The sequence below is a fragment of the Stegostoma tigrinum genome, chromosome 3 (assembly GCF_030684315.1).
Source record: "Stegostoma tigrinum isolate sSteTig4 chromosome 3, sSteTig4.hap1, whole genome shotgun sequence".
Lineage (NCBI taxonomy): Eukaryota > Metazoa > Chordata > Chondrichthyes > Orectolobiformes > Stegostomatidae > Stegostoma > Stegostoma tigrinum.
The window spans coordinates 112443086-112468716 of record NC_081356.1 but is presented as its reverse complement, the minus strand read 5'-3'; the positions used below and the strand labels follow the sequence as shown (position 1 = coordinate 112468716).

The 25631-nt window shown below is 40.7% G+C and overlaps 1 protein-coding gene across 2 annotated transcripts in view; it reads right to left on the bottom strand.

Annotated features, from left to right (window-relative positions):
• Window positions 1–343: 343 nt before the first annotated feature.
• The window catches only part of LOC125451331 (PDZ and LIM domain protein 3-like), a 91302-nt gene continuing 66014 nt past the window's right edge, over window positions 344–25631 (bottom strand). Inside the window, exons 4-7 of one of the 2 annotated variants that reach the window (XM_048528337.2) lie at window positions 18655–18725; window positions 3993–4126; window positions 3124–3235; window positions 344–921 (exon numbers count right to left, since the gene is read on the bottom strand). In XM_048528337.2, coding sequence (XP_048384294.1) covers window positions 726–921; window positions 3124–3235; window positions 3993–4126; window positions 18655–18725 — 513 coding nt within the window. In that variant the 3' untranslated portion in view covers window positions 344–725. Of the gene's footprint in view, window positions 922–3123; window positions 3236–3992; window positions 4127–18654; window positions 18726–19238; window positions 19427–25631 lie in introns of both variants that reach the window. The other variant, XM_048528336.2, reaches the window with a different exon arrangement.

Genomic DNA, 25631 nt, shown 5'->3' with positions numbered 1-25631 from the left:
GAAACGGGGTGTAGGATTCTGAAATTGCGTGCTATAGGTTTGAAGAGATGAATGGCCTACTGCTTCACTATTTTCTATGTTTCCTTTGCTTCAAATACACGCCCAGATATAACTAAACAAGCACAAAGAACATCAATAGTAAGCAGACTGACAATCAACACAGGGCAATGCTTCCGGGTGGGGGAGCTGTCAGTGATATTAGAGATTCACAGCCTTGGAAATAATCCTGAATTGTAGGTTTGCCACACCTCTCTGACTGAATCACTTCATGTGGGCTAAGCCAGTGAAAATATGACCCAAGGGTTTCATAATTACCATTAAAATATGATGCATATCTGCCACAAGATTTGTTTAATGTATATTTCAAAGGCCGAAAGGCCTGCTTACTAAGATGTTACATTAGCAGTCATGGTACAATGTGTTTTAACAATGTATTGATTTTACTGCTCTTACAGATGTGATTAAAACAAACAATGCTGTTTAAATAATTAGTTGCATCATTGCAGCAATGCATAGAGCTATGTGGCTTTCTGCAAGGTTTACACATAGCAGTCTGCTAACATGGATAACTGAATGAGTTGCATTCTCTAAATATATCTTGCAATGGGACACTGCTTGTACTTAAAGATTAACCACATTTTTAGATGCAGCGTAATAGTAACAAGATAGGCTTCTCATATGAATGGATCCGATCTGTTATTTTCTTTCAGATCTCCCCAGGAAAATTAAACCTTCATGTTCTGATAAGCGGAGACAGCATCATATCCCTCTGGTGGTTTTGTTCTTGCTCTTGCGTGGGCTTCACAGTACAGTTGTCCCTCTATGAAAAAGTAACCTTTCTGCTTGAGGTTCACGCCACAGTCGGAACAAACAAAGCATTCCGGGTGTCGATACTTGTCACGGGCCTTCACTACTGTACCACTGTGTGTGAAAGTTATTTTACAACAATTCCGTTAGAGTGCAGGCATGTGGAATGTGGATTTCAAAATGAAATCAATGCAAGCGTTACAGGGAGCAATGAAACACCAATGCGACTATTTTCAGGGGTGAATTGGATACTAAACCTAAAATTGGGTCACGGTCTCCTATGTTCAACTGACTCAGGAAGCGTGGCTCATGTACAGTCAAGTCTGGTGGCATTCAGTCACTCAGGATGCTTGAGTGAAAATGTCTACTCAAAAAAAAATCAGGGTCGAAGGACTTGGTCACTGAAGTTGGAATATGAGCAAGACTGTGGTAGCCGGTTATCCTTTTAAGAGTTTATTGAATATTGCAATAAGGAAAAGAGGGTAGGATTTTGAGGACTAGATACATTCAAATATGTACTGAAATTTTCTTTTGAAGTTTATCTTTTCCAACTTTAAAGGGGATTTCTATGATTTCCCCTCCCCAAACCCTGTGAAATACAACCCTGTTCAGCAGAGACGTTTGTTCTGATGAAGACCAAGGGGTAACACCCTGCCTTCCAATAGTGGGCACCTGGCTTAGAAAAAGGAAGAACATCTTCATTACTCGCACAGGGATTCGTACGGGAAGGGACCTAAGAAACTCAGAATGAATCTCATGCCTGGTCTTTGCAAACATTGGATTCATAGAGCATCTCGGAAGCAAAGCAGGGTCAAATTTCCGGAAGAACCCAGTCATACCTACAACAGACACCTTAATGTTCAACCAGGAATTGGTTTAAGTGATAACTGCTGCTCCAGGAGCAAGCCTAGACCCCATCATGTCAGATTTTCATCCCTAAAGCCTCCCCCATACCACTCCTCTCAACCACTGACCAGCATTTCAGTACACTGTCTTCACTGGAGAGAAGGGGAACGAACCAGAGTACTCATGTTTTATTTATGTCTCAGGATCAGTTCACAAAACAATTTCTGTTGCCCTTTTGCAAAAGGTGGACCATTGCTGGATTTTTTTAAACCTGTGGACGATTCTGGAACAGCACCTCAGAAGCAAATCAATGCAGAGTTTGTTTTAGAAGCTCCAGTCACGGGGGAGGATGGGTCATTTGCAGAATGCGTAACAAAATTGCAGTTTCTTTTACTGAGTAGATTTATGATTTAGTCACACAGAGCAGACAGGGGAAAATCCAAACCCCTGACCCCCAAATCTGTATGTTAAACCATAGGAAGTTAAGCATCACTTGTTAGGTAGAGGTTAGTCTGTTTTACGATTATTGTTTTGTTTAGTGCACAGTACTTTATAGTGTAGAAATCTGCACCATCACATGACTACTTTATAATAATCCAATTCAAGGAACTGAAAAATTAGTGTCTTTCTTCAGGTTAGTTGACAATAAAGTGTCACCGTGGCTCAGTGGTTAGCCCTGCTGCCTCACAGCCCAAGGGGCCTGGGTTCGATTCCACCCTGAGGCAAGTGTCTGTGTGGATGTTGCACATTCTCTCTGTTTCTGCGTGGGTTTCCTCCAGGTACTCTGGTTTCCTCCCACAGTCCAAAGATGTGCAGGTTAGGTGGATTGGCTGTGCTAAATTGCCCATAGCATTCAGGAATGCCTAGATTAGGGGGATGGGTCTGGGTGGGATGTTCTGAGGGTTGGTGTAGGCTTGTTGGGCCAAAGGGCCTGTTTCCACACTGTAGGGATTCTAACAATGTGCATGTGTGAGTGTGTCAGGATCCACAAATGTTAACATTTAATTGAGCCTCTCTCCAGAAATGTAAACCAACATCCAAATGTCAAGCCTGGTAAGGAAATTCCATGTAAGACTGACAGTTGTCCTATCAGGCTTGGATTGGATTGGCATGAGACTTCAGAGTGGAAAGGGCATTAAGCTAATTCACTGCACCCTGGTGACCTTGTTCGAAATGCAGTAAAGCCAGATTGTTAGGAGAAGGAATATTATTAAATTATGATTTTACAGGGGCTTAAATTAAGATGAGGCAGAATGGATACACATTACCCCACTTCTAATCATTAGCCTCCCTGCCCCTACCCTGGTCCTCAGCTACGATTTTAACAGCTGAAGATATTTTATCTGACTCTGAATTTCTGCATTAGTCAGAAATAGTCATGTGAAGAAGTCAGAAACCTCAGGACCTACTTTCTGATAGGATTCATCAGGACGGCGGATATTGCAATCATTCCCTCATTTTTAAACTTACACTATTCCATTTCCACACTTGTCACACAGTGGCAGCTTCTGAACACTTCCTGTGGAAGCACCGACTTTTGTCACCGGAGCCTTCACACTTCGAGTCACCACAGGGCGAGTGCCTTGGACATTTTACAGAAAGATAAATGATGGTAAAAAATGATTTTGAATCTGAATAGTCAGTGTTGAGCTATCTGCATCAGCTATACAAAATTAACAGCAGGAAATAGTGCAAATATCATTGTCTAATCAGTCTGGGGCTTTTGTTGGTATGCAAACAAAGTGATGGGTTGTAATATATCTTTGACTTTTTTTTAATCCCTCGTGGGACATGGGCATCACCAGTTGGCTGGCATTTATTGTATGTCCTTTGTTGCCCATGCCTTGAGTTACTGCCACCATCCCTTCTAGTTTCATCACAAATACACAGGAATGGCCCTTTCCACACTTTATGGCACTGATTCTCCTCTTCAACCTGAGCATCCTTTAAATCACTGATGTCACAAGTAAATCAATACCAACACTGGGATAACGGGAACTGCGGATGCTGGAGAATCCAAGATAACAAAGTGTGGAGCTGGATGAACACAGCAGGCCCAGCAGCATCTCAGGAGCACAAAAGCTGACATTTCGGGCCTAGACCCTTCATCGATGAAGGGTCTAGGCCCAAAACGTCAGCTTTTGTGCTCCTGAGATGCTGCTTGGCCTGCTGTGTTCATCCAGCTTCACACTTCAATACCAACACTGGAACAGGTTCCTAAATCTTGCGAATAAACATGTACAATGTCACGCAATGACTTTTCACAATTGGACCTAACTAGTGTCCAGCTAGTTTATTTTGCTTCGCAGTAGTAAAGACTGAAAGCCAGTCACCCTCACCACTTTCTTCTGCCTCCAGGTAATCCTGGATTGCACGGAAAGACCCAGATTGTCTCGGCTCATTCTTTTCCTCCTGGTTGTCATGTAGCATCTTGTAGACTGCTGAGTTTTCAACTCCTGGTGCTGGCTCAACTCTGTGCAAACATGGTAGGTTACAGTAAACAGATAGAATTTCTTTTGCAATAACCTCCAATCTCAAAATAATGCAGGTAATATTCTAGACTCTAATAATACCTGGCAGTTTCTTAGGATGGTACTAGATGGAGCAAAATGACATCTTTCTGACTACTAGTGAGCCAGCGAGAGCCCTGTGTCATGTCTTTCAGAAAGGGCTGTGCCAAACCTTCCAAGAGATCATGAGCCCCAGTAACTGAAATCCTAGTCCCTAAACCTGCCACACCATCAGAGGTACTGAATGAGTTTGAACGAGGGGTCTCTCTGGAAATGCACAATCAACCCTGGCAGAGTTTTCATTTTGAGTTTTTCACATGGCAAGTCCCTCTTCTGTTGCCACTTGAATATCAATGCCAGCCCAATGAGGCTGTAAAGTGGGTGGTGACTGTCCAATTAAGGGCTTTGGTTAGTGGTAGGACAGGAACAATGTTCATGACACTTCCTATCCTAGACTTACTTGAGGCAGAATTTTTAAAAATCCCCATTCCCACTCAATTAAATGCACCAATTACAATCAAATGTGCCTCGGGGAACGTATTAACTTCCTACTCTTAATCTTCACATCCTAGGTGTTTACAATTTCCAAAGCATCACTCAGTATGAAACTGGTGCTGTGACTACAGTAAAGCTAGATAAATAAGGAAATTATTTTTACACTTTACAAATCTTAATGGTCGAATGAAGAATTGTTTTTAGCAAGTTAATGCAAATTGGTAACATATGTACATGATGACAAACTAATGGGGTGAAATGAGCCTGTGGCAAAAATGGATTGTCAATTTAACACCTTGCTGCTAAAATTATTTCCATCAAAAGCAGTTGGATACAGAGTGTGGTGCTTCCAACAGTCAATTGATTAACTATTGCCAGGTTTGGGCTAAGACTGAAGCCCAATTTCATCCGCCTGAAAGGCCAGAGGGGAACGTCAGAACAGATACAACAGAGCTGACAATGCGGTAGTTGCTAAGATTAATAGAGTAAGACACCAAACATCAAACATAATCCTCCTTCAATATTCCTAATCTTTTTGTCTCGTTCCAACCTCCAATCATTCTATTCTTTCAAACTTCGTGTTCTGTACATTTACTTACTTTTCAGAGTTTTTACTTTGTACGTCTTCATATATATTTATCATGGAATTTGTTATTTAATTAATCTTTAGTCCGTGGAATTTCAGAACAGAACAAGCTGAGTCCATGGTGAGGGGCATCTCTGGATTGCCTATACTTGACCGGGTGCATGACTGAGCTTCAAGGATGGTGCTGGCCTGGTGCACAGGTAATGAGTCAAATTTGTGATGACAGCACGAGGGTTCATGGCGTTTAGTTAATTTGTGTTCAGGTTCAGTCCTCAGGATGTACCATTACCTCTTTTTTTCAGTAACTAAACGGTGTTTAAACTTCATGTTATCCATCTCAATCTTGGCTTGCTGTGTTCATCCAGCTCCACCCTTTGTTATCTTCCAAAGATTACCTGTTCCTTGATTGTTGATCTTTTCCTAGTCAATTAATCTGGCCTAGGTCCTCTTTGGAATTCTGTGGGTTTATAGTCTGAAAACTTAACTTTGGCCCCACTTTTTGTTTAGACATTTTTAACGTGACTTGAATTGACTATGATGACTATTTTACAAAAGTTTTCTTCACTTGAGCTCACTCATTTAGCGCTGCAATTTTTTGAGAAACAGCATTTCATCTTTTGACTAGGCAAGTTGTAGCCTTCTCTATTCAACACTGAGTTCAACAATTTCAGACCATGACCTCTGCCCTATCTTGTTTTGATTTTCTTTGCTCTTTGTTTGAATTTTGTTTCTCCATCACTTCATTTGTTTTTGGACAGGCAGTATTAATGATCCTGCTAGCCATACCTCCTTCAAATCACACCCTTTCTATTTTCAGTTTTCCCACTGCCTTTTACATTTGACTTTAAAAGCTTTGACATTTCTTCTCTCCTGCGCGCCCCCCCCCCCCCCCACACCCTGTCACCGGCCTTCATATTTGTTGTTCTTCCCATTACTCCTCCTTCCAAGTTCTCAAAACATATTATATTTATAACTTCTCTCAGCTATGACGAAAGACCACAGACCTCAATTGTTAACTTTGTTTCTCTGCCTCAGAAGCTGCTAGATCTGCTGGGCATTTCTAAGATTTTTTGGGATTATTTTCAGATATCCAGCACCTACTGTATTTTGCTTTAATATTCTTTCTTGTTGGAGATAAGGCTCACACTGAAACAGTTCTCTTTGCATCTTGAGATGGGCTTCACATTTTGATGACAAGCATTTGCAATATCACTTTACGACAATTAAAGTCCTCGCCAATTACAACTCATCTTACCATTATAAAGTTAGCTCAATCACTCACAAGGGTCACATTCAATTTCTTGCACACTATTTGCTGTTTGTAGTGTATCGGTGATATAGTAAACACATATTAGGGGAGGACGGTGGCTCAGCGGTTAGCACTGCTGCCTCACAGCACCAGGGACCCAGGTTTGATTCCTGTCTTGAGTGATTGTGTGAAGTTTGCATATTCTCCCTCCATCTGCATGAGTTTCCTTTGTGCACTCTGGTTACCCATCCCTACCCCCACAGTCCAAAGATGTGCTGGCTACGTGGGTTAGCCATGGAAAATGTAGGGCTATAGAGACAGAGTTGTGGGGCGGGGGGAAGGTGTCAGTCTGGATGGGATGTTCTTGCAGGGTTGTGATGGGCCGAATTGCCTGCCTCCATGCTCTTTGGACTCTTTGATATTATTTATTAACATAAGATGTGCTTGAGAGTACTGTTCCTATAGACATAATGACAAAAACGTGGTGTTTGAAGCACAAAAGGACTGGGTCTGCCATTTGAAACACATACGAAGAGAATAATGCACAGTTATAACTGAATCAATGAGCTAAGGGGAAACTGCAGCTTGGCTAATCTTATGATGCCTGAACAAAAGCACTCTATCAGTGGTGCTGGATCAACTGCCCCTTCCAAACACATACTCTATCCCACTGCTTTTAATTGTACTAAATGCTTTCCAAGTATGATCAAGTTGTCATTCATTCTCTCAACATTGCTAAGCTATGAAACTACCTAGAAAAGGAACAGAAGACTATCAAATCTACAAGAATATTTTTCGTAGTACCCTATAAGATTGGCTGATATTACTAACTATATTCTTTGGATGGAGACTTCAGTGAGTTGTACCCATTTCTGAAACATTTGCTTTGTATGACGGATTTTGCTGGAGAGGAGAAAAAGACATTCTTCTTTGACTGTGGAACATTGCACCTTACAGAGTGTATTCATTGTGCAGCATTTTAGAACATGCTAATAAATCTTCACGGCTCATTGGCTACAACAAGCCCAACCAATTCACATCAGGTTTTAACCTCCACATAGCAAATTGTTCTAAACACAATTACTCCCTTATTCATTCAACACTTATTCCTTTTACCCAGCCATCCAAATAACCTGAATCATGGCATAATACCTGCCTCAACCTTTAAGGCTGCAGTGATTTCTGCATCCAGATGCTTCCACCTGTGAAGACATGTTTCCCTCTCTTGTTTGTAAACCTTACATTTAATCTTCTCCCTACTGCCTCTTATTCTTTGTTCCTCAACTATTAAAATCAATCTGCTATAAGCTGTGTCATTCTTTATAAAGTTTAAATAATTTTATATTATGGCACCCATGTTCTGCATTATCCTCTTTATATTGTGTTGCTTCATACCAGGCAACATCTTACTTTAAGTCTCAATGTAATTTCTATAGCGTGGATCCCAATTGTCTCCAACTGAGTTCTTAGTTGGATGTTATAAAGACTCACCATTATCTCATTAGTGAGCTATGCAACAGTGTAAAAACTTGAAATAACCCTCAGAATTTTACTTTTGAAATTTCTTGACTCAACTGATTGATATTAACTATGTTTTACTGTTATTAAATGAGTGACAAAGGCATTGTTAGCAGCCCAAACTGCTAGCGAAGAGTTGGGGAGGTAAAGCAGTGTAACGAAATTAAGATTTTAATTGTGAGAATTTGCTTGTGCAAGAGACCAGGAAGCAGAACCTGAATGAATGATTCTGTATAATAGGGAGAAAAACAAAGAACTGGTCCTTGTGTAAAGTATGTGATTTTCTATGCACTGACTGAGAACTTTTAGTACAGGGTATAATAACTGCATTAATTAACCATCTTGCTTTCCAGGTGTGGAAGATTGCTTGGAAAAGGAATTTTTTTTTAGATTAGATTCCCTACAGTGTGGAAACAGGCCCTTCGGCCCAACAAGTCCACACCACCCCTTGGAGCATCCCACCCAGACCCATCCCCCTATAACCCACACACCCCTGAACACTATGGGCAATTTAGCATGGCCAATCCACCTAGCCTGCACATCTTTAGACTGTGGGAGGAAACCGGAGCACCCGGAGGAAACCCACGCAGACACAGGGAGAATGTGCAAACTCCACACAGACAGTCACCTGAGGTTGGAATCGAACCCGGGTCCCTGGCGCTGTGAGGCTGCAGTGCTAACCACTGAGCCACCGTGGCGCCCCAAATGTTAATACATGATTCCAGCTTAAATTGTGGAAAATGGAAATTACCTGGAAACCTATGATGAACAAGAAATTATCTGGCATCTTCAGCAATATAACATTGGCACAGGGCTGGATTACTGCTCCCCAACATTAGATTTGAAGATGGGGATACACAAAATCTGGCAGCTGACACTCCTGTTACCTTCATAAAATCCCAGTAGGGTCTTTTAATGGCAGTTATGGAAGAGAAAAGGAGCTTCCAAATTGTACATTTCACAGATAACTTCAATTACCTTCCAGAAGTGAAGCAACTTGTCATATCATTAGCAGTAACCTCACTCAATAGTTTTGCAGCAGCATTGCCTTCAGAATACAATTGCGTGGGAAAGACAAACTGAGAATACCTAAGAGATAATGGGAACTGCAGATGCTGGAGAACCCGAGATACCAAAGTGTGGCTTTTAGGTGGTTACCTGAGATGGAGACAGACAGGCCCAGGAAGGTGAGGGATGTGTTGGAGATGGTCCAGGTGAACTTGAGGTTGGGGTGGAAGGTGTTGGTGAATTGGATGAACTGTTCGAGCTCCTCTTGGGCGCACGAGGTGGCGCTGATACAGTCATCAATGTGACGGAGGAAGAGGTGGGGCTTAGGGTCAGGTTAGGTATGGAAGAGGGATTGTCAGCGAGTTTTGAGAAGATTTGTAGCTCAGGTTGAGGTTCTGGATGTGAGTTTGCTCGCTGAGCTGGAAGGTTAGTTTTCAGACGTTTCGTCACCATTCTAGGTAACATCATCAGTGAGCCTCTGCCGAAGCGCTGGTGTTATGTCCCGCTTTCTATTTATCTGGTTAGGTTTCCTTGGGTTGGTGATGTCATTTCCTGTTCTTTTTCTCAGAGGATGGTAGATTGGCTCCAAATCAATGTGTTTGTTGATGGAGTTCCGGTTGGAATGCCATGCTTCTAGGAATTCTCGTGCACGTCTCTGTTTGGCTTGTCCTAGGAGGGATTGTTCCACGTAACCTACAAAGAGGCAGGCATAGGTCTCCGGGACTCCCTTGTCCGCTCCACACTCCTATCCAACCCCACCAGCACTTTCCCCTGCAACCGCAGGAAGTGCTACACTTGCTCCAACGCCTACTCCCCCACCCCCATCCCAGGCCCCAAGAAGACTTTCCACATCAAGCAGATGTTCACCCGCACATCTGCCAACGTGGTATACTGCATCTGCTGTATCCATTGTGGCTTCCTCTATATCGGGGAAACTAAGCGGAAGCTTGGGGACCGCTTCGCAGTACACCTACACTCGGTTCGCAGTAAATAACTGCACCTCCCAGTCGTGAATCATTTCAACTCCGCCTCACATTCCTTAGACAAGAGGTCTATCCTGGGCCTCCTGCATTGCCACAATGATGCCATCCAAAGGTTGCAAGAACAGCAGCTCATATTCCACTTGGGAACCCTGCAGCCGAATGGTATCAATGTAGATTTCACCAGCTTCAATATCTCCCCTCCGTCCACTGCATCCCAAAACCCAGTTCGTTCCCACCTCCCTAACCTGTTCTTCCTCTCACCTATCCCCTTCTCCCACCTCAAGCCGCACCTCCATTTCCTGCCTACTAACCTAATCCTGCCCCTGCGACCTGTCCATCCTCCCTGGACTGACCTATCCCCTCCCAACCTCCCCACCTATACTCACCTCTACAGGTTCCATCCCTAACCCTTTAACTTGTCTGTCTCCTCTCCACCTATCTTCTCCTCTACCCATCTTCGGTCCGCCTCCCCCTCTCTCCCTATTTATTTCAGAACCCTCTCCCCATCCCCCTTTTCTGATGAAGGGTCTAGGCCTGAAACGTCAGCTTTTGTGCTCCTAAGATGCTGCTTGGCCTGCTGTGTTCATCCAGCTTCACACTTTGTTATCTTGGAATTCTCCAGCATCTGCAGTTCCCATTATCTCTGAATTTCTTCCAGTCAGGTTCTAATTAAACCACCAATTCCCAAATTCAGCCAATGATCCTCACCTTCCTTTCCTCTGTATCAGGTTAGACTCCAATTCTCTTCAGCATAACTCCAACACTCCAGAGCAGATAATATTGCTTATCAAACTCGCAAACTACATCAAAATTTAAACTTTTAACAGATAAATTAGAACTGATAGGGGAAAAAACATCACTTTCTACATTCCCACTACTTAGATACTTGGGTGCCATTAGTGCAAATACTGTGCTGGATTTTGTGGTTAACGGTGAAATAATCTTGAATAAAGTTGTCTCGAAAGGTCCAATGATCCCTGCAGAATGGATTTCTCCTTCCCCAATTACAATTTAAATATGTACCAAGTCAAGGTGACCTACAGCTGCCCAGCATCAGTGATATCAGAAGCAGGATAGTATGTCTTGATCATATTACAATATTGTCAACAAACCAGGAAGTTTAAAACATTGTACGGTTGGCATTTCATATTGTATGTAATTCAGAATTTAAATTACACAGTTTGGATTAAAATAGAATCCAAAATATTATTTTAAAAATACGAAAAATTACATTTAAAATAGAGTTTTTACAGAAACACTAACAGTCTATTTTGCCAGTTCCTTAATGATGTTAGGTATGCAGTCCAGTGAGATGTGAAGAGGACATCTATGGAGGAGTGTAGAATCACTGTCAACAACTGCAGGGTTTCAGCTTTGCTACATAACAATAGGGAATGTTGTCATCACTATCTCAAAATCCAATTAATTATTTTTTGTTGTGTAGTATAAACTGGGCAGCAGTAAATGGTTATATAAGGTAAAATGTTTACATTTTAAATCTGCTTTCGCATGCACTGAAATTCCATTTTGCTAGGGAAGAGAATTGCTGAGCAAGTATCAGTTATTACTCTGATCTGGAAAAGAAATCCCTAATGGCATTGCAGACTCCTAGAACAACAGTCCCATGGGACATGATACTTCACTGGACTGCAGTTTATGATGCGATGAACCCTTGCTCTACACACCCATCTCTGATTTTATATGTCTCAAATTTGTGCTGCTATGAAGAAAATCTGTCTTCTCCTGTATAAACATGCACCTTTCTTCCAACCCCAGAAGTCGAACCCCAAAGACCTGTCTCATCATTTGGATTGCTGAAGCAAAATAAGGAAGTAAAACTGTTCTTTAGGTTTTCTACCTGCAATAATTGAACACTGAAGGACCAGAATTGTCCAACCTTCTTGCCATAAATCTAAATTTAAAACCACACGTTGACCTTCAAACTTGTCACATAAAATATGCAAAGTAATCTGATGTTCCTGCTTTAATATACACAGATACATGTGTGAATGTTTTGCATAGCTAAGGGGGAAGAGCTTGTTAACCTCCTTGATTCTCCAGAAGTAGGAAATCTGATCCAACTCCACAGTTTCAGCGTATATGTGAAGGCCCCGATGGATTTTCTGACTCAAATTAGCTGCATTCGTAGAGCTTAACTTTCTGTTTGGCAGGAAGCAGCGCTGCGGAGGCTACAGCAGACAGGGTAGTCCCTTGCCCCAGCTAGGTACAAGATGGTGGCCAAGTGTGGCCAGATCCATGGAAACAGATCTGGAATTGACACTTGGCCTAAATTGTCCCTGCCAACCAGGAGCTGGAGGTAGAGGGGGAATTCCTGCAAAAAGGGAAGACCAGGAGCCTGAGAAATAGATAGGAACTGGGAGGTCTGGGGTGGTTGGGATCAACACTTGGAAGGAGAAAATCTGACACCACTTCAGGATCAGGTAGTGGAATTGCAAATTTATTGGAGGAAGATTGGAACAGTGTTAGATGTTGGCTTGTCTGAACTCTAGGGTTTGGCTGGATCCGAAAGGAAAGTCACTTACCTCCTGATCCAGCAGTCCCTCATCTTCATTTAGCTGCCAGACTTCCCAAGGCCAAGGTTACCTTTCAAACTATGAGTAAAAATGAGGGACACTGCCTCATTATAAAGTATGGCACCCCACCCTGGTTTCCTGTCCAGTTCTGTCTATAGCTGGTAAAATCAAAATTGGGCAGTTTGGAGGTGGGTCAGGGCAGGATTCAAAATCTTAATATTTTATCTTTCACTTAATGGACTCAAAACTACCTTTCCTGGAGTTAAAATTCTCCATCCTTCCACACAAAAAACCTCTGTGAGTCAGAGTTCTTTGAGGAGAGACCAAGCAGGATAGATAAAGAGGAACCAGTAAATATGATATATTTAGAATTCCAGAAGGCTTTGTAAGGTGTCACACATTACATTACATTTCTTAATAATAGCAGAGGTTAGTATATTAGCATGTTTCGAGGCTTGACTAAATATAGGAGACAGAGGCTTGTGGTAAGGGGAACATTATCAGGATGGAAATCTTTTACAAGTGCTATGCCACAGGCATCAGTGCAGGGCCAATTATTTAAAATAAACATCCTTGACTTAGATGATGGAAGTGAATGTGGGGGTCAAAGAGATACAGACAGGTTAAGTGAATGGACTAACTCTTGCCAGATGGAATGTAATTTGGAAACATGTGAGGTTACATATTTTAGGAGGAAAAATGAAAGAGCTGAATATTACTTAATTGGAAAAAGATTGCAGTAAGCTGCAGCAGAGAGGAATTTACGTGTCTTCTTGCAAGAATTGCAAAAGCAAGTAATAAGAATGGCAAATGGACTGTCAGCCTTTATTTCAAGTGGCTTGGAGCATAAAAATGGAAGTCTTGCTAAAACTATACAAAGAACTAGTCAGAACACATTGTGAATACTGTGAACTGTCTTGACCTCTTTATCTAATGTAAGATACATTGGCATTGAAGGCGGTCCAGAGAAGTTCACGGGTTTGATTCTGGGTTTGGAAAGATTTTCTTATGAGGCAAGTATGAGTGGCTTGGGCTAACACTCAGGGTCTAGGTGGAGAGGTTGTTTTCCCTTGTGAGAGTCTAGGGCAAGACGGCATTGTGTTAGAGTAAGGGGCACTAATTTAAGATAGAGAAGAGGAAGAATTTCTTCTCTCAAACAGTAGTCAATCTCTCAAATTCGTTACCATGGAGGACTGTGAGATAGATTTTTAATCAGTACGGAAATCAAGGGTTATGGCGATAAAGCAAGAAAATGAAGTAGAGGATTATCACATCAGCTATGATATCATTGAATGGTGGAACAAACTTGATGGACCAAATGACCAACATTTGCTCCTACATCTGATCTTATGCATTACTTCAATATGTAGCAGAAAACTGCAGAATTGCAATGATCTCGTAAAGTTACATATTGTGGTATCAGAGAAATGCGACTTGCAGAATCCCTTATCATTCATAATTGATGAGTAATTTTAACTAAACAAATCATTAAATGAAATGAAATACACCTGATGAAGACAACCCAATAACATCCAGCCAGTTCTAAACTCCTCTCACAAAGTGAAATGATTAGTTTTGACGCCAATGAATTGAGAACATTCTAAATGAAATATTGGAGCTTTAAAGATTATGCTTTTGTTAGATTGTGCAGTTGCCCACCTCTACAACTGTGACAATTTCAGACAATTAAGAACTCCGAAACAGCAGCATCAAATGTCCAAATATTATTAAGAGTCCAATAATATTTCTTCAGTGTTTAAGATAAGATTGTATGCAATGTAATTGTCCATTTTTTAATAAGTACATTTCAGTGTAGCAGCTTAAGGATTCAGTGCAAACCATACCGCTGCCCTACGTGGATTTCACTTTATAACATCATAAGATGTGCAGATTATAGAAAAATATACATTTTTTCCAAGGTTTCTATTGTAGTGACTTAAGCAATTGCTATTTATCCTTTTCATGGGTAAAATATGTTGATTCAATGTACAAGGAAATCTGAGTCACTATGCATTTTTGATAGCTTGTAAAGTGAAAGACTTTAAAAAATGTTTCTTCCTTAATTATTTCAAGTCAATATTTAACAAATATTTGTACATTAATGAGCCTATGTGCAATTGGCACAATAGTAAGTTAATGAGTTAACAGTAATAAAAAAAATGAAAGAACTGTGAATACTGTAAATCAGGAAACAAAACAGAAATTCCTGGAAAAGTTCAGCAGGTCTGGCAGCATCTGTACAGGAAAAAATAAGAGTTAACATTTTGGGTTGAGTGACCCTTCCTTAGAACTCTGGATACGAAATGTTAACTCTGACTTTTTCTTCACAGATGCTGCCAGACAGGCTGAGCTGTTCCAGCAACTTCTGTTTCGTTTCTGCTTTACAGCATCCACAGTTCTTTTGGTTTTTATTGTGCGTTTTTGAACTGTTGCAGTTCATTTGGTTTAGATAGACTTGTAAGGGAGGAATTTCTAGGATTTTGATTCAGCGACACAGTAGGAACAGCATGTTAAGATGTTAAGTGGCTTGGAGGGGAACTTGTAGATGATGGTTTTACCATGTAACTTCCCTTATTCTATCAAATGGTACTGATTGTGGGTATGGAAAGTGCTGTCTAAGAAGTATTGGCAAATTTCTGTAGTGCAAATTGTAGGTGGTATACTGCTATTGAACATCAATGGTGGAGTGAATGGATTTTTGTGGGTGTGGTACCAGTCAAATGGCTTGCTTTGTCCTGAATAGTGTCAATCTTCTTGAGTGTTGCCAGAGCTGGACTCATCCAGATAAGTAGGGAGCATTCCTTCACACTCCTGAACTGTGCCTTGAAGATGGCAGATAGGTTTTGGGGAGTCAGGAGGTGAATTGTTTGCTGCAAGGTTCCTAGCCACTGCACTTATTTGATCAGTGCAGTTGAATTTCTGGTCAATGGTAACCTACAGGACGTTGCCGAGAGGGGAGTTGTTGATTGCAATGCCATTAAAACTCAAGGAGCTATGGTTAGATTCTTTCTTGCTGTAGATGGCCATTACCTGTCACTTTTGTGGCACAAATGTTACTTAGTTGAGATTAAAATTGCGACAGAGTAGGGATCTTAAGCTGGAGCTCATCCTCTCCAATAGTTTCTTTCCTTCTTTTTCCTCTTCTCGTGAGTTTTTCTTTCCTTTTTCTTCTTTCTTTTTCTCTTTCCTTAACTCCATTTCAGAATGGCATTAGTGGTGGAGAGTTGAGCCAGCATGGATTTGAGGGACTCTGGGCCTTAAGGAATCCCAGTGCGGATTCCTGACCTGGAGGTAAAGCCCAGCGTGGACTCTCTGCTTTAGGAGGACTGTAATGCTGAACTTTTATCCTTTTTTTCTGATTTATATATAAGGTTTTATACCTAGGTTATTTTTTCACCTATGTTGGTGCAAGTGTGGAAAGTTTGTGCACTTTTCACTGTGCTCATGTATTCCTGTACTTCAGTGCAGGTGACAATGAACCTAAATCTAATTCTAACACCGCTTGTCAGCCCAAAAATGCATACTGTCCAGATCTTGAGCATTTTGACATGCACTGCTTCAGTATCTGAGAAGTCATGAATGAGGTGCAATCATTGGTGAACGTCTCCACTCATAACCTTCTGAGGGAAGGTCATTAAAGAAGCAGCTGAAGATGGTTGGGCCAAGGACACTACCCTGTGGAGCTCCTGCAGAAATGTCATGGAGCTGAGATGACTGACTTCCAACAACTACAACCATCCTCTTTTACTAAGTATGACATCAACCAGTGAAGATTTTCCCCTCTGATTCCCATTGACTGCAGTTTAGCTAGGGCTCCTTGATGCCACATCAAGTCAAACGAAAGCTTTAATTTCAAGGGCTGTCACCCTCACCTAAGTTCTGGAATTCAGCTCTTTTGTCCATGTTTTAACCAAGGCTGTAATGAGGTCAGGAGCTGAATAGCCCTCGTGCAACCCAACCTGGGTGTCACTGAGCAGGTTATAACTGAGCAGGTGCTATTTGATAACATTGTTGATGACACTTTTCAACACTTTACTGATGATTGACAGTAGACTGATGGGGCAGTAATTGGCTGGGCTGGATTTGTTCAGCTTTTTGTGGACCGGACACATCTGGGCAATTTTCCACATTGTTGGGTGGATGCCAGACTTATAGATGTAGTGGAATAGCTTGGCTAGGCAAGTTCTGAAGAACACAGAGCTTCCTTTCTATTTAATGTTCCTTCTAAGGTGCACATCCATCCAGAGGCTCTGCACATTCTGATCAATGTGTGGATGAACTGACTTACAGTTCTGGAATCCATTGCACTGCATGGACCTCTGTAGTGTTAGCATTATACTAATACTAGTGTCAGGATAGTATTGTATTATTATGACAATATTGGAGTAGATTTAGTGTGTTTTCCTGTGATTATACAGTAGCATAATAAGTTCATACAGTTCTTTTGCTCTGAAATTTGTAACTAAAAGTTTCTGTCTTTCCTACTTAAAAGTGAACTTTATGTTGAAATTACGTCGCCTTTCTCATAACCTTCTCTTTTGTCTCACTATGCACATTTGTCTGAATATGCCTCAGTAAATTGTATATATTCATTTTAAGTGTTAAAGATATATAACTTCAAGTTGTTGCTATGGTCAGTTTGTGGATGTACTGTGTTAATGCAACAGTCTGCAGCAGGGATGAAGTTTTGTCATGTGCAACAGTAATCATACATGCTTATGAATGCACTGAATAATTAAATAGTAGGAAACAGGTTTATGAATGTAACTTTTAGTTTAGGAAATGTATGAGTGCATCAAGTTAATGACTATATATTTATATATATTTAATTAGTCCATTTTGGGGTACCAAGAAGGATTTGTTTTGTTCCTCGATAGTAGATATCATATGACCAAGAATATAACTTTAAAAATTTACGTTAATAATGTATTCATACTTTTCATTGTTAAGATTTGGTATGAGAGAAACATTAGGATAAAATCTTGAATCATCATTACTGAAATAATAGTGTTCAAATACAGTTAATGGCACATATCTCATAGAATTCTCACTTTGTCTTTATGAAATCCAGCATGGGTGAGAAAAAGTCCTGAGGGATACTATTAACTCCAGCACCTTTGTTTTTAGGATATTCTCCAGAAAATGGATCCAGTGCTAATGCAAGGTCACTTATACACAAGTCAGTTGCAATTGGATTAATGTCAAACATTATTTACAATACATGAAAATAAATAGCTCAGCTACCATGATGATAATTATACTGCTCCAAAAAAAGAGACTTATTTGTTACCCTTTCTATTTATATAGTCTCAGTGTAGTCATGCTACGTAATGAATTAAAATTAGTCTTGTGTCAAATGCACTAAATGCATTGCAGATAGATCAGCATCAGAAAATGCAAGGCAATTTAAAAGTTCAGATGAAACTCAGCATGGATTTGTTGTCCCATCTTCATATTTTATGTATCAATCCATCCGCTGTGCATTTCCTTTGTATTTTATCTGTACTTCAGATTTCCAAAGGTCTGTGTTTTACTTTGAGCTTTTTCATCTTTAGGCAGGGTGTCAAACAAAACATAAACTATTTGACATGCAATAGCACAGGTTCAAGCATTAACCAAGCTTTGTACAACATGCTGTCATGGAACTTATAAGCAATAATAAATCAACACAATGTTCCCAATGCAGATGAATACGTAAGAGACAATTCAAGCATGCACTTTATTTTGAATGTGAGAAGATCAAGGGATTAAAGCACATTTTCCTTTGAAAACGTCAAACACTCTGCGAATCAATTTTTACATGTTGTTATTAAGCATCATGGAAAACATGCAGCGCAAAAAAGTAATAAATGGGCACGTATATGAATAACATTAAAATTATACCAATACCACTTGAATATCATTGGAAAAAGCACTTTGTTATATATGTTCTACTCGATGATGTAAATTTCAAAATTTGAAACTCCATATTCATGCAATATTGTCAAACTGTCTTAATTAAATGGGTGTATTTTTAAAGGATGTTTGCATATTGAACCATGTGCACTTCCCTTGCATTTATCAGAAAGAAAAATCAAGCCAGGAACACATGCAGTCCATCAAAGATAAAGCATAAAACCTGCTTTGTGTGGAAACTACTGAGAAAGGTTTGGGCCTGGCATTGAACTTGTGTTCAAAGTAGCCTAGTTCCTGTAATGGAAAAATGATTAAAGATAACACAGATACCCGAAATGAAATCTTGCTTTGTAATGATTGGACAAAATCATATCTAACTTCTAAGCATCCAAATAAGAGAGATTGTTCCAAGGTTTCCATAATGTTCTATGATAATGTTATTATTCATCACAAAAATAGGATATTTACTCATTTTATTCATTTCAAACTCAAATCTACCTGTTGCTTAAATATTAGCTCTTTGCATGTCAAAATGTGGATCTAACCATAAAAACCTTTACCATTGAATTGCTTGATTTCGTCAAACAAATTATTTAATGTAGTAATTTATTGTTTTTTTTATTTCACCACTGTCATTCTTTGTATGAAACTGCTTCATTGTTTCTGAAATGGTTTAATCCACAAAACACATGCTTATTGGAGAATGCACATTGTTATACACAGAAGGTACAAATAGCAAGAGCTGGACAGAACAAAGACAGACCAGTCAAAGACAGAGACTTGGCAGAATTCAAACCCTATACTTACTTCTCCTGTGGGTCAATGGTCAGGCCACATAGTTGTCCCTGGATGGCATCTTGTATGTTGCCAGCAGAATATAGGCCAATTGGAGAATTATAGGTGGCACTCACTACCTGTCTTTTGTCATCAATGTTTCCTGCAGCAAGAAATGGCTGGGCCTTTCTGTTATGGGACTCTCCAATAGATTTGAATTCCTGCATACAAAAGGGCACAAAAATACTCAAGGCTAAAATTCATGCTGAAGCTAAAAAGCACCAGCAGCCTCATCATGCATTGGATCACCTTCATTCTCCTCAAAAATGTTCAACTTTCAATGGTGCAACAAGAGAAGAACTTTAAATCTGGCTGTCCAAAAAAAGCACAGTTGTCCAAAAGCCAGACATTTTTAGAGTTTTCCATGCATCAATTTAATTAAGTAAAATACTTCAACAAAATAACTTACCTGGACAATTCAGCTCAGCCCTGAATAGGCCTAAACTAGTCCATGGCTTTACATTTTATGTTCTACACACTTTCCAACACTTTCAAAACCACCCTTGACCCATCTGACCTGGTTTGACCTCTACTCCCAACAGCCCAAGCCACCTGAACTAAAATCAACCTTGGCTCCAAGGTTTGAGATCAGAAATTGCTGGAAAAGCTCATCAGGTCTGGCAGCATCTGTGGTGAGAAATCTGAATTAACATTCCGTTTCGAGCAACCCTTCCTTAGAACTCGACCCAATACATCAACTCTGAGCTTTTCCAGCAATTTCTGTTTCTGTTTCTGATTTACTGTGTCCTCAGTTCTTTAGGTTTTGGTTCCAAGGTTTCTGGTTTTGAGGTAGTGTAACCATATCTGTTTCCAAACCACAACAGCTTGGTAAGGATACCATGACAAGTAGCTCACATTAAGAATAACTTACATGTGGTAATTCTGATCTATGCCGAAAATAAACCTAATTCAAAACAAGATAATTGCTGTTAGTGATATTATTCTTTATTTAAGGCATTGAGGTAGGATATTGAGGAAATGATAGAAACAACTTTACTCATCAGCAATTGTTTCTATATCCTTTGAATATACAGCCCGACTGTGGAATGCCCACTGCATGTGTTTACTTTCATGAATTTGCAATTTGATTAATTCGTAATTGCTTGTTCAGTAAAGATGGTATTGACCATTTCATTAAATAATGAGCCAAAAGATCCTTCAGTTTTCCCTTCACAGTGTATATAAGTGCTGTAATGTTAAAAAAGGGCTGCTTTAAAAGTTGATAATGTGAAGTTTTTCTGTAATTAGGGAACAGGCTGTGGGCCTCTGATCCAGTCCCAGCGCTTGGATGCCTTTTTGACCAGAACTGGTTACAGACTCAAGCTGAACAGTGGGAATTCTCATTGGTTGTACTTTACCAATTTGAGAAGACAGCACAGCACCCTACTTCCAGACGCTTGCTCAACGCTACTCATTTCCTGGTCAATTTTAAGAGAAACATCGGCTCATTAAAATTATTCATTAAATTTGAGGATTGACAAGCATTGCCAGGGAAGTCTATAATTGAAGTATCAGGGAGTAAGTTAATACAACTAATGATAAAAGAACAAAGAACAGTACAGCACAGGAATAGGCCCTTCAGCCCACCAAGACTGTGCTAATGCATGATGTCTATCTAAATTGAAAACATTTTGGCTCTATGCAGTCTGTATCCCTCAATATCCTGCCTATTCATATATCTGTCAAGATGCCTAGTAAACAATGCTATTGTTTCTGTCTCCGTCATCTCCTCTGGCAGTGTATTCCAGGCACCTCTGTGTAAAAGACTTGCTGCTCACATCTCCTTTAAACATCCCATTTTACTTTAAGTTTATGCCCCCCCCAATACCCAAGGGGAGGTGATGGCCTAGTGGCATTATCATTGGACTACTAATTCAGAGACCCAGGTAAGGTTCTGGGGACTCCGGTTCAAATCCCACGATGGCAGAAAGTAGAACTTGAGTTCAATAAAATATCTGGAATTAAAAATCTTATGATGACTATGAATCAATTATTGATAAAACCCATCTGGTTCACTAACATCATTTAAGGAAAGAAACTGGTCTACATGTGACTCCAGACCCACAGCAACGTGGTTGACTCTGAACTACCCTCTGGGCAATTAGTGATGGGTAGTAAAAGCTGCCTGGTCAGCAATGCCCTCATCCCATTAAAAATAAAGGGGGAAAAAAAAACCCTGACATTTCTGCCCTGGGAAAAGACTTGGACTGTCCATTCTAGCTGTATCTCTTATAATTTTGTAAACTTCTGTCAGGTTGCCCCTCATCCTGTCACATTCAAATGAAAACAAGCCAAGTTTGTCTAATATCTCTTCACAGCTAATACCCTCCAACCAGATATGTTCCTGGTAAGCCATTTCCGCACTGTCTCCAAAGTCTCCATGTCCTTCTGGTAGTGTGGCAACCAGAACTGTACAAAATATTCCAAATGTGTCTGAACTAAAGTTCTGCATAGCTGCAACATGACTTGCTAATATTTATACTCTATGCCGCAACTAATGAAGGCAAGAATGCCATATGCCTTCTTGACCACCTTATCCACTTGTGTTGCCACTTTCAGGAAAATGTGGATCTGCATGCCAACATCCCATGTTGATACTACTAAGGGCTCTGCTATTTACTGCATACCTCCCTCCTGCATTAGAGCTTCCAAAATGCATCACTGCACATTTGTCTGGATTAAATTCCATCTGCCATTTCTCCATCTAGGTCTCCAGTCTATCTATATCCTGCTGTATCCTCTGATACTCCTCACTATCCCCAGCTCCCCCAATCTTTGTGTCATCCACAACTTTACTAATCAGGGTCAACTACATTCTCATCCAAGAAAATAAAGTGTGAAGCCGGATGAACACAGCAGGCCAAGATACATACATTCTCATCCAAATTATTTATATATTACAAGCAACAGGGATCCCAGCAGTGATCCCTGCAGAACACCACTGGTCACAGATCTCCAGTCAGAAAGATACCCTTCTACCAATTCTCTCTGTCTTCTACAACCAAGCCAGTTCTGTATCCACCGTATCAGCTCACCATGGATCTTATGTGACTTCGACTTTGTGGCACCCTGCCATAAGGAACCTTGTCAAAGGCCTTGCTAAAGTCCACATAGACAACATCTACTGCCCTGCCCTCATCAATCATCTTTGTCACTTCCTTAAAAGCACAATCAACTTTGTGAGACATGACTTCCCCCACACAAAGCCATGCTCCCTATTGCTGATAAGTCCATATTTTTCCAAATGTGAGTAAATCTTAACCCTGAGAATCTTTTCCATTAATTTCCCTATCGTTGGAGTAAGGCTCACCAGCATGTAATTTCCCAGATTATCTCTGTTGCCCTTAAACGAAGGAACAATGTTGGCTGTTCTCCAGTCCTCTGAAACATCTCCTGTGATTAAGAAAGGTACAGATATTTCATAGAAGGCCTCAACAATTTCCTCCCTTGCCTCCCTCAGTATTCCAGGACAGATCCCATCTGGTCCTAGGGACTTGTCCACATTAATGCTTTTCAAAATACCCAACACCTCCTCCATTATTATTTTGACGTATGCTAGAAAATACCTCTCTCCAGACTCACCATTCATGATGTCCGTCTGTCTTGTGACCACTGATGCAAAGCATTCATAAAGCATCCCACCACTTAGATAGAACATAGAACATAGAACATTACAGCACAGTACAGGCCCTTTGGCCCTCGATGTTGTGCCGGACCTGTCATAATGATCTCAAGCCCATCTAACCTACACTATTCCATGTATGTCCATATGCTTATCCAATGACGACTTAAATGTACCTAAAGTTGGCAAATCTACTACCGTTGCAGGCAAAGCGTTCCATTCCTTTCCTACTCTCTGAGTAAAGAAACTACCTCTGACATCTGTCCTATATCTTTCACCCCTCAATTTAAAGCTATGCCCCCTCGTGCTCGCTGTCACCATCCTAGGAAAAAGGCTCTCCCTATCCACCCTATCTAACCCTCTGATTATTTTATATGTTTCAATTAAGTCACCTCTCAACCCTCTTCTCTCTAATGAAAACAGCCTCAAGTCCCTCAGCCTTTCCTCGTAAGACCTTCCCTCCATACCAAGCAACATCCTGGTAAATCTCCTCTGCACCCTTTCCAAAGCTTCCACATCCTTCTTATAATGCAGTGATCAGAACCGTACACAATACTCCAAGTGCGGCCGCACCAAAGTTTTGTACAGCTGCAGCATAACCTCTTGGTTCCGGAACTCAATCCTTCTATTAATAAAAGGTAAAACACTATGCTTTCTTAACAGCCCTGTCAACCTGGGTGGCAACTTTCAAGGATCTGTGTACATGGACACCGAGATCTCTCTGCTCATCTACACTACTAAGAATCTTACCATTAGCCCACTACTTTGCCTTCCGGTTACTCCTACCAAAGTGCATCACCTCACACTTGTCTGCATTAAACTCCATTTGCCACTCTCAGCCCAGCTCTGCAGCTTATCTATGTCTCTCTGCAACCTACAGCATCCTTCGTCGCTATCCACAAATCCACCGACCTTAGTGTCGTCTGCAAATTTTCTAACCCATCCTTCTACGCCCTTATAAAAATGACAAACAGCAGTGGATCCAACACTGACCCTTGCGGTACTCCACTTCCGCTGACTCCATGAATAAATTCCCTTCTTCGTTCTTGAGTGAGATTACCCTTTCTCTAGCTACCCTGCTACTCCTTATACATGTATAAAACACAGTTAGATTTTCCTTATTCCTGCTTGCTAAAGACATTCCAAGCTCCTTTTTGCCTTCCTAATTCATAGTTGGAGTTCTTTCCTGCTATCTTTGTATTCTTGGGGGTTCTGTCTGTTTTCAGTTTCTTAAACTTTACATTTGGTTCCTTTTGCTTTTTGGCTAAGCTCTCAATTTCTCTTGTCACCCAAGGTTCCTGAATCTTACCATCCTTATCCTTCATTTTCACAGGAACATGCTGGTCCTGAACTCTAATCAACTGGCATTTCTAAGATTCTCACATGCAAGATTTGGATTTACCCTTTAATAACGGTCCCAGCCTACATTCCTCCGTTCCTTCCAAATATTGTGGTAGTTAGCTTTCCCCTAACTTAGTATCTTCACCCAAGGTCCTTAGCCATAAGTAAGTTACAGAATTATGGTCACTGTTTCTGAAATGCTCCCACACTGAAACTCTGATCACCTGGCTGGGCTTACTCTCCAACATAAGGTCTAGCATGGCCCTTTCCTTATTTGGATTATTTACATACTCTTTCAAAAAACCATCCTGGATAGACCTAACAAATTCTCCCTCATCCAAGTCCCTGGCACTAAATGTGTTGCAGTGAATATAGGAAAAGTTAAAATCACCGACTACAATAACCCTGTGGTGTTTACATTTTTCCAATAATCTGTCCAAACCTCTGTTCCTCTATCACCACTGGTGATTAGGAGGCCTGTAATACACCCCCATCAGAGTGATTCATCCTTCTTATTCTGGAGCTTTTACCCATAAGGCCTTGCTGATGAGGCCTGCTAGGTGTCCTCCCTCAATACAGCGGTGAAATTCTCCCTTAATGATTTCCCATTAAAATCCAAAGGATGTGAAAGCAATAAGCTGCAGATAGTGGATGACACTGTTCAGATTTTCAGTCATTTTACTCTTAGTTCTCAACAAAATGAACTATGAGTCCTGCTAGCCTGTACGAAGATAAATTGCAACAGGTACTGTGAGGAAACTGGGACCAGTAAACTAGAAGGTTACAGGACAAAACTAGGGAAGGTCAGGCCTGTTACATTGTAAGCCACCTTTCTTCTTCAGTCCTCTGCTTGGAGACAATTATTTACCAAATTATAGAAAGATACTGTGATCTTTATAGGGGAAGGTGGGGGAGCATTGGCAGTGCAAGGTTAAGAGACAGACTTCAGGTCCCTAAATGAATGGGGATAAAACCATGTGCTGTTGGTATGAATCTGATCCACACATTAGCCATCTAGGTAATTGAGTTAATCAGGCACCTAAATACCTTCACTCAGTTCCAATCATGCACCTCTTCTGTAGGTTCAAAAGAGATAATTACTACTGAGGCAGTGTAAACATCTCTACTTCCTGCATCTACCTCCTTCATAGCCTCAGAGTGAAAGGGCGTTCAGTGATGAATTGTGAATTGTTTGTGCTGTGGCTCTCTATCCCTCAGGAAATGGTCTGTTCCAAATTAGGTCTATACAAATTAATTTGATTCAAGAGCCTTACAGGCATTAGAGACAAGACTGATCAGTTAAAGCACAGCTAAATTGCAGAGTAAAGAAGATTGTGTTTGCTGATGCTGAGACCAGTTTATTGTAAGCATGAAGTTCCAGCTTGATTTGTCTCTGGATACGA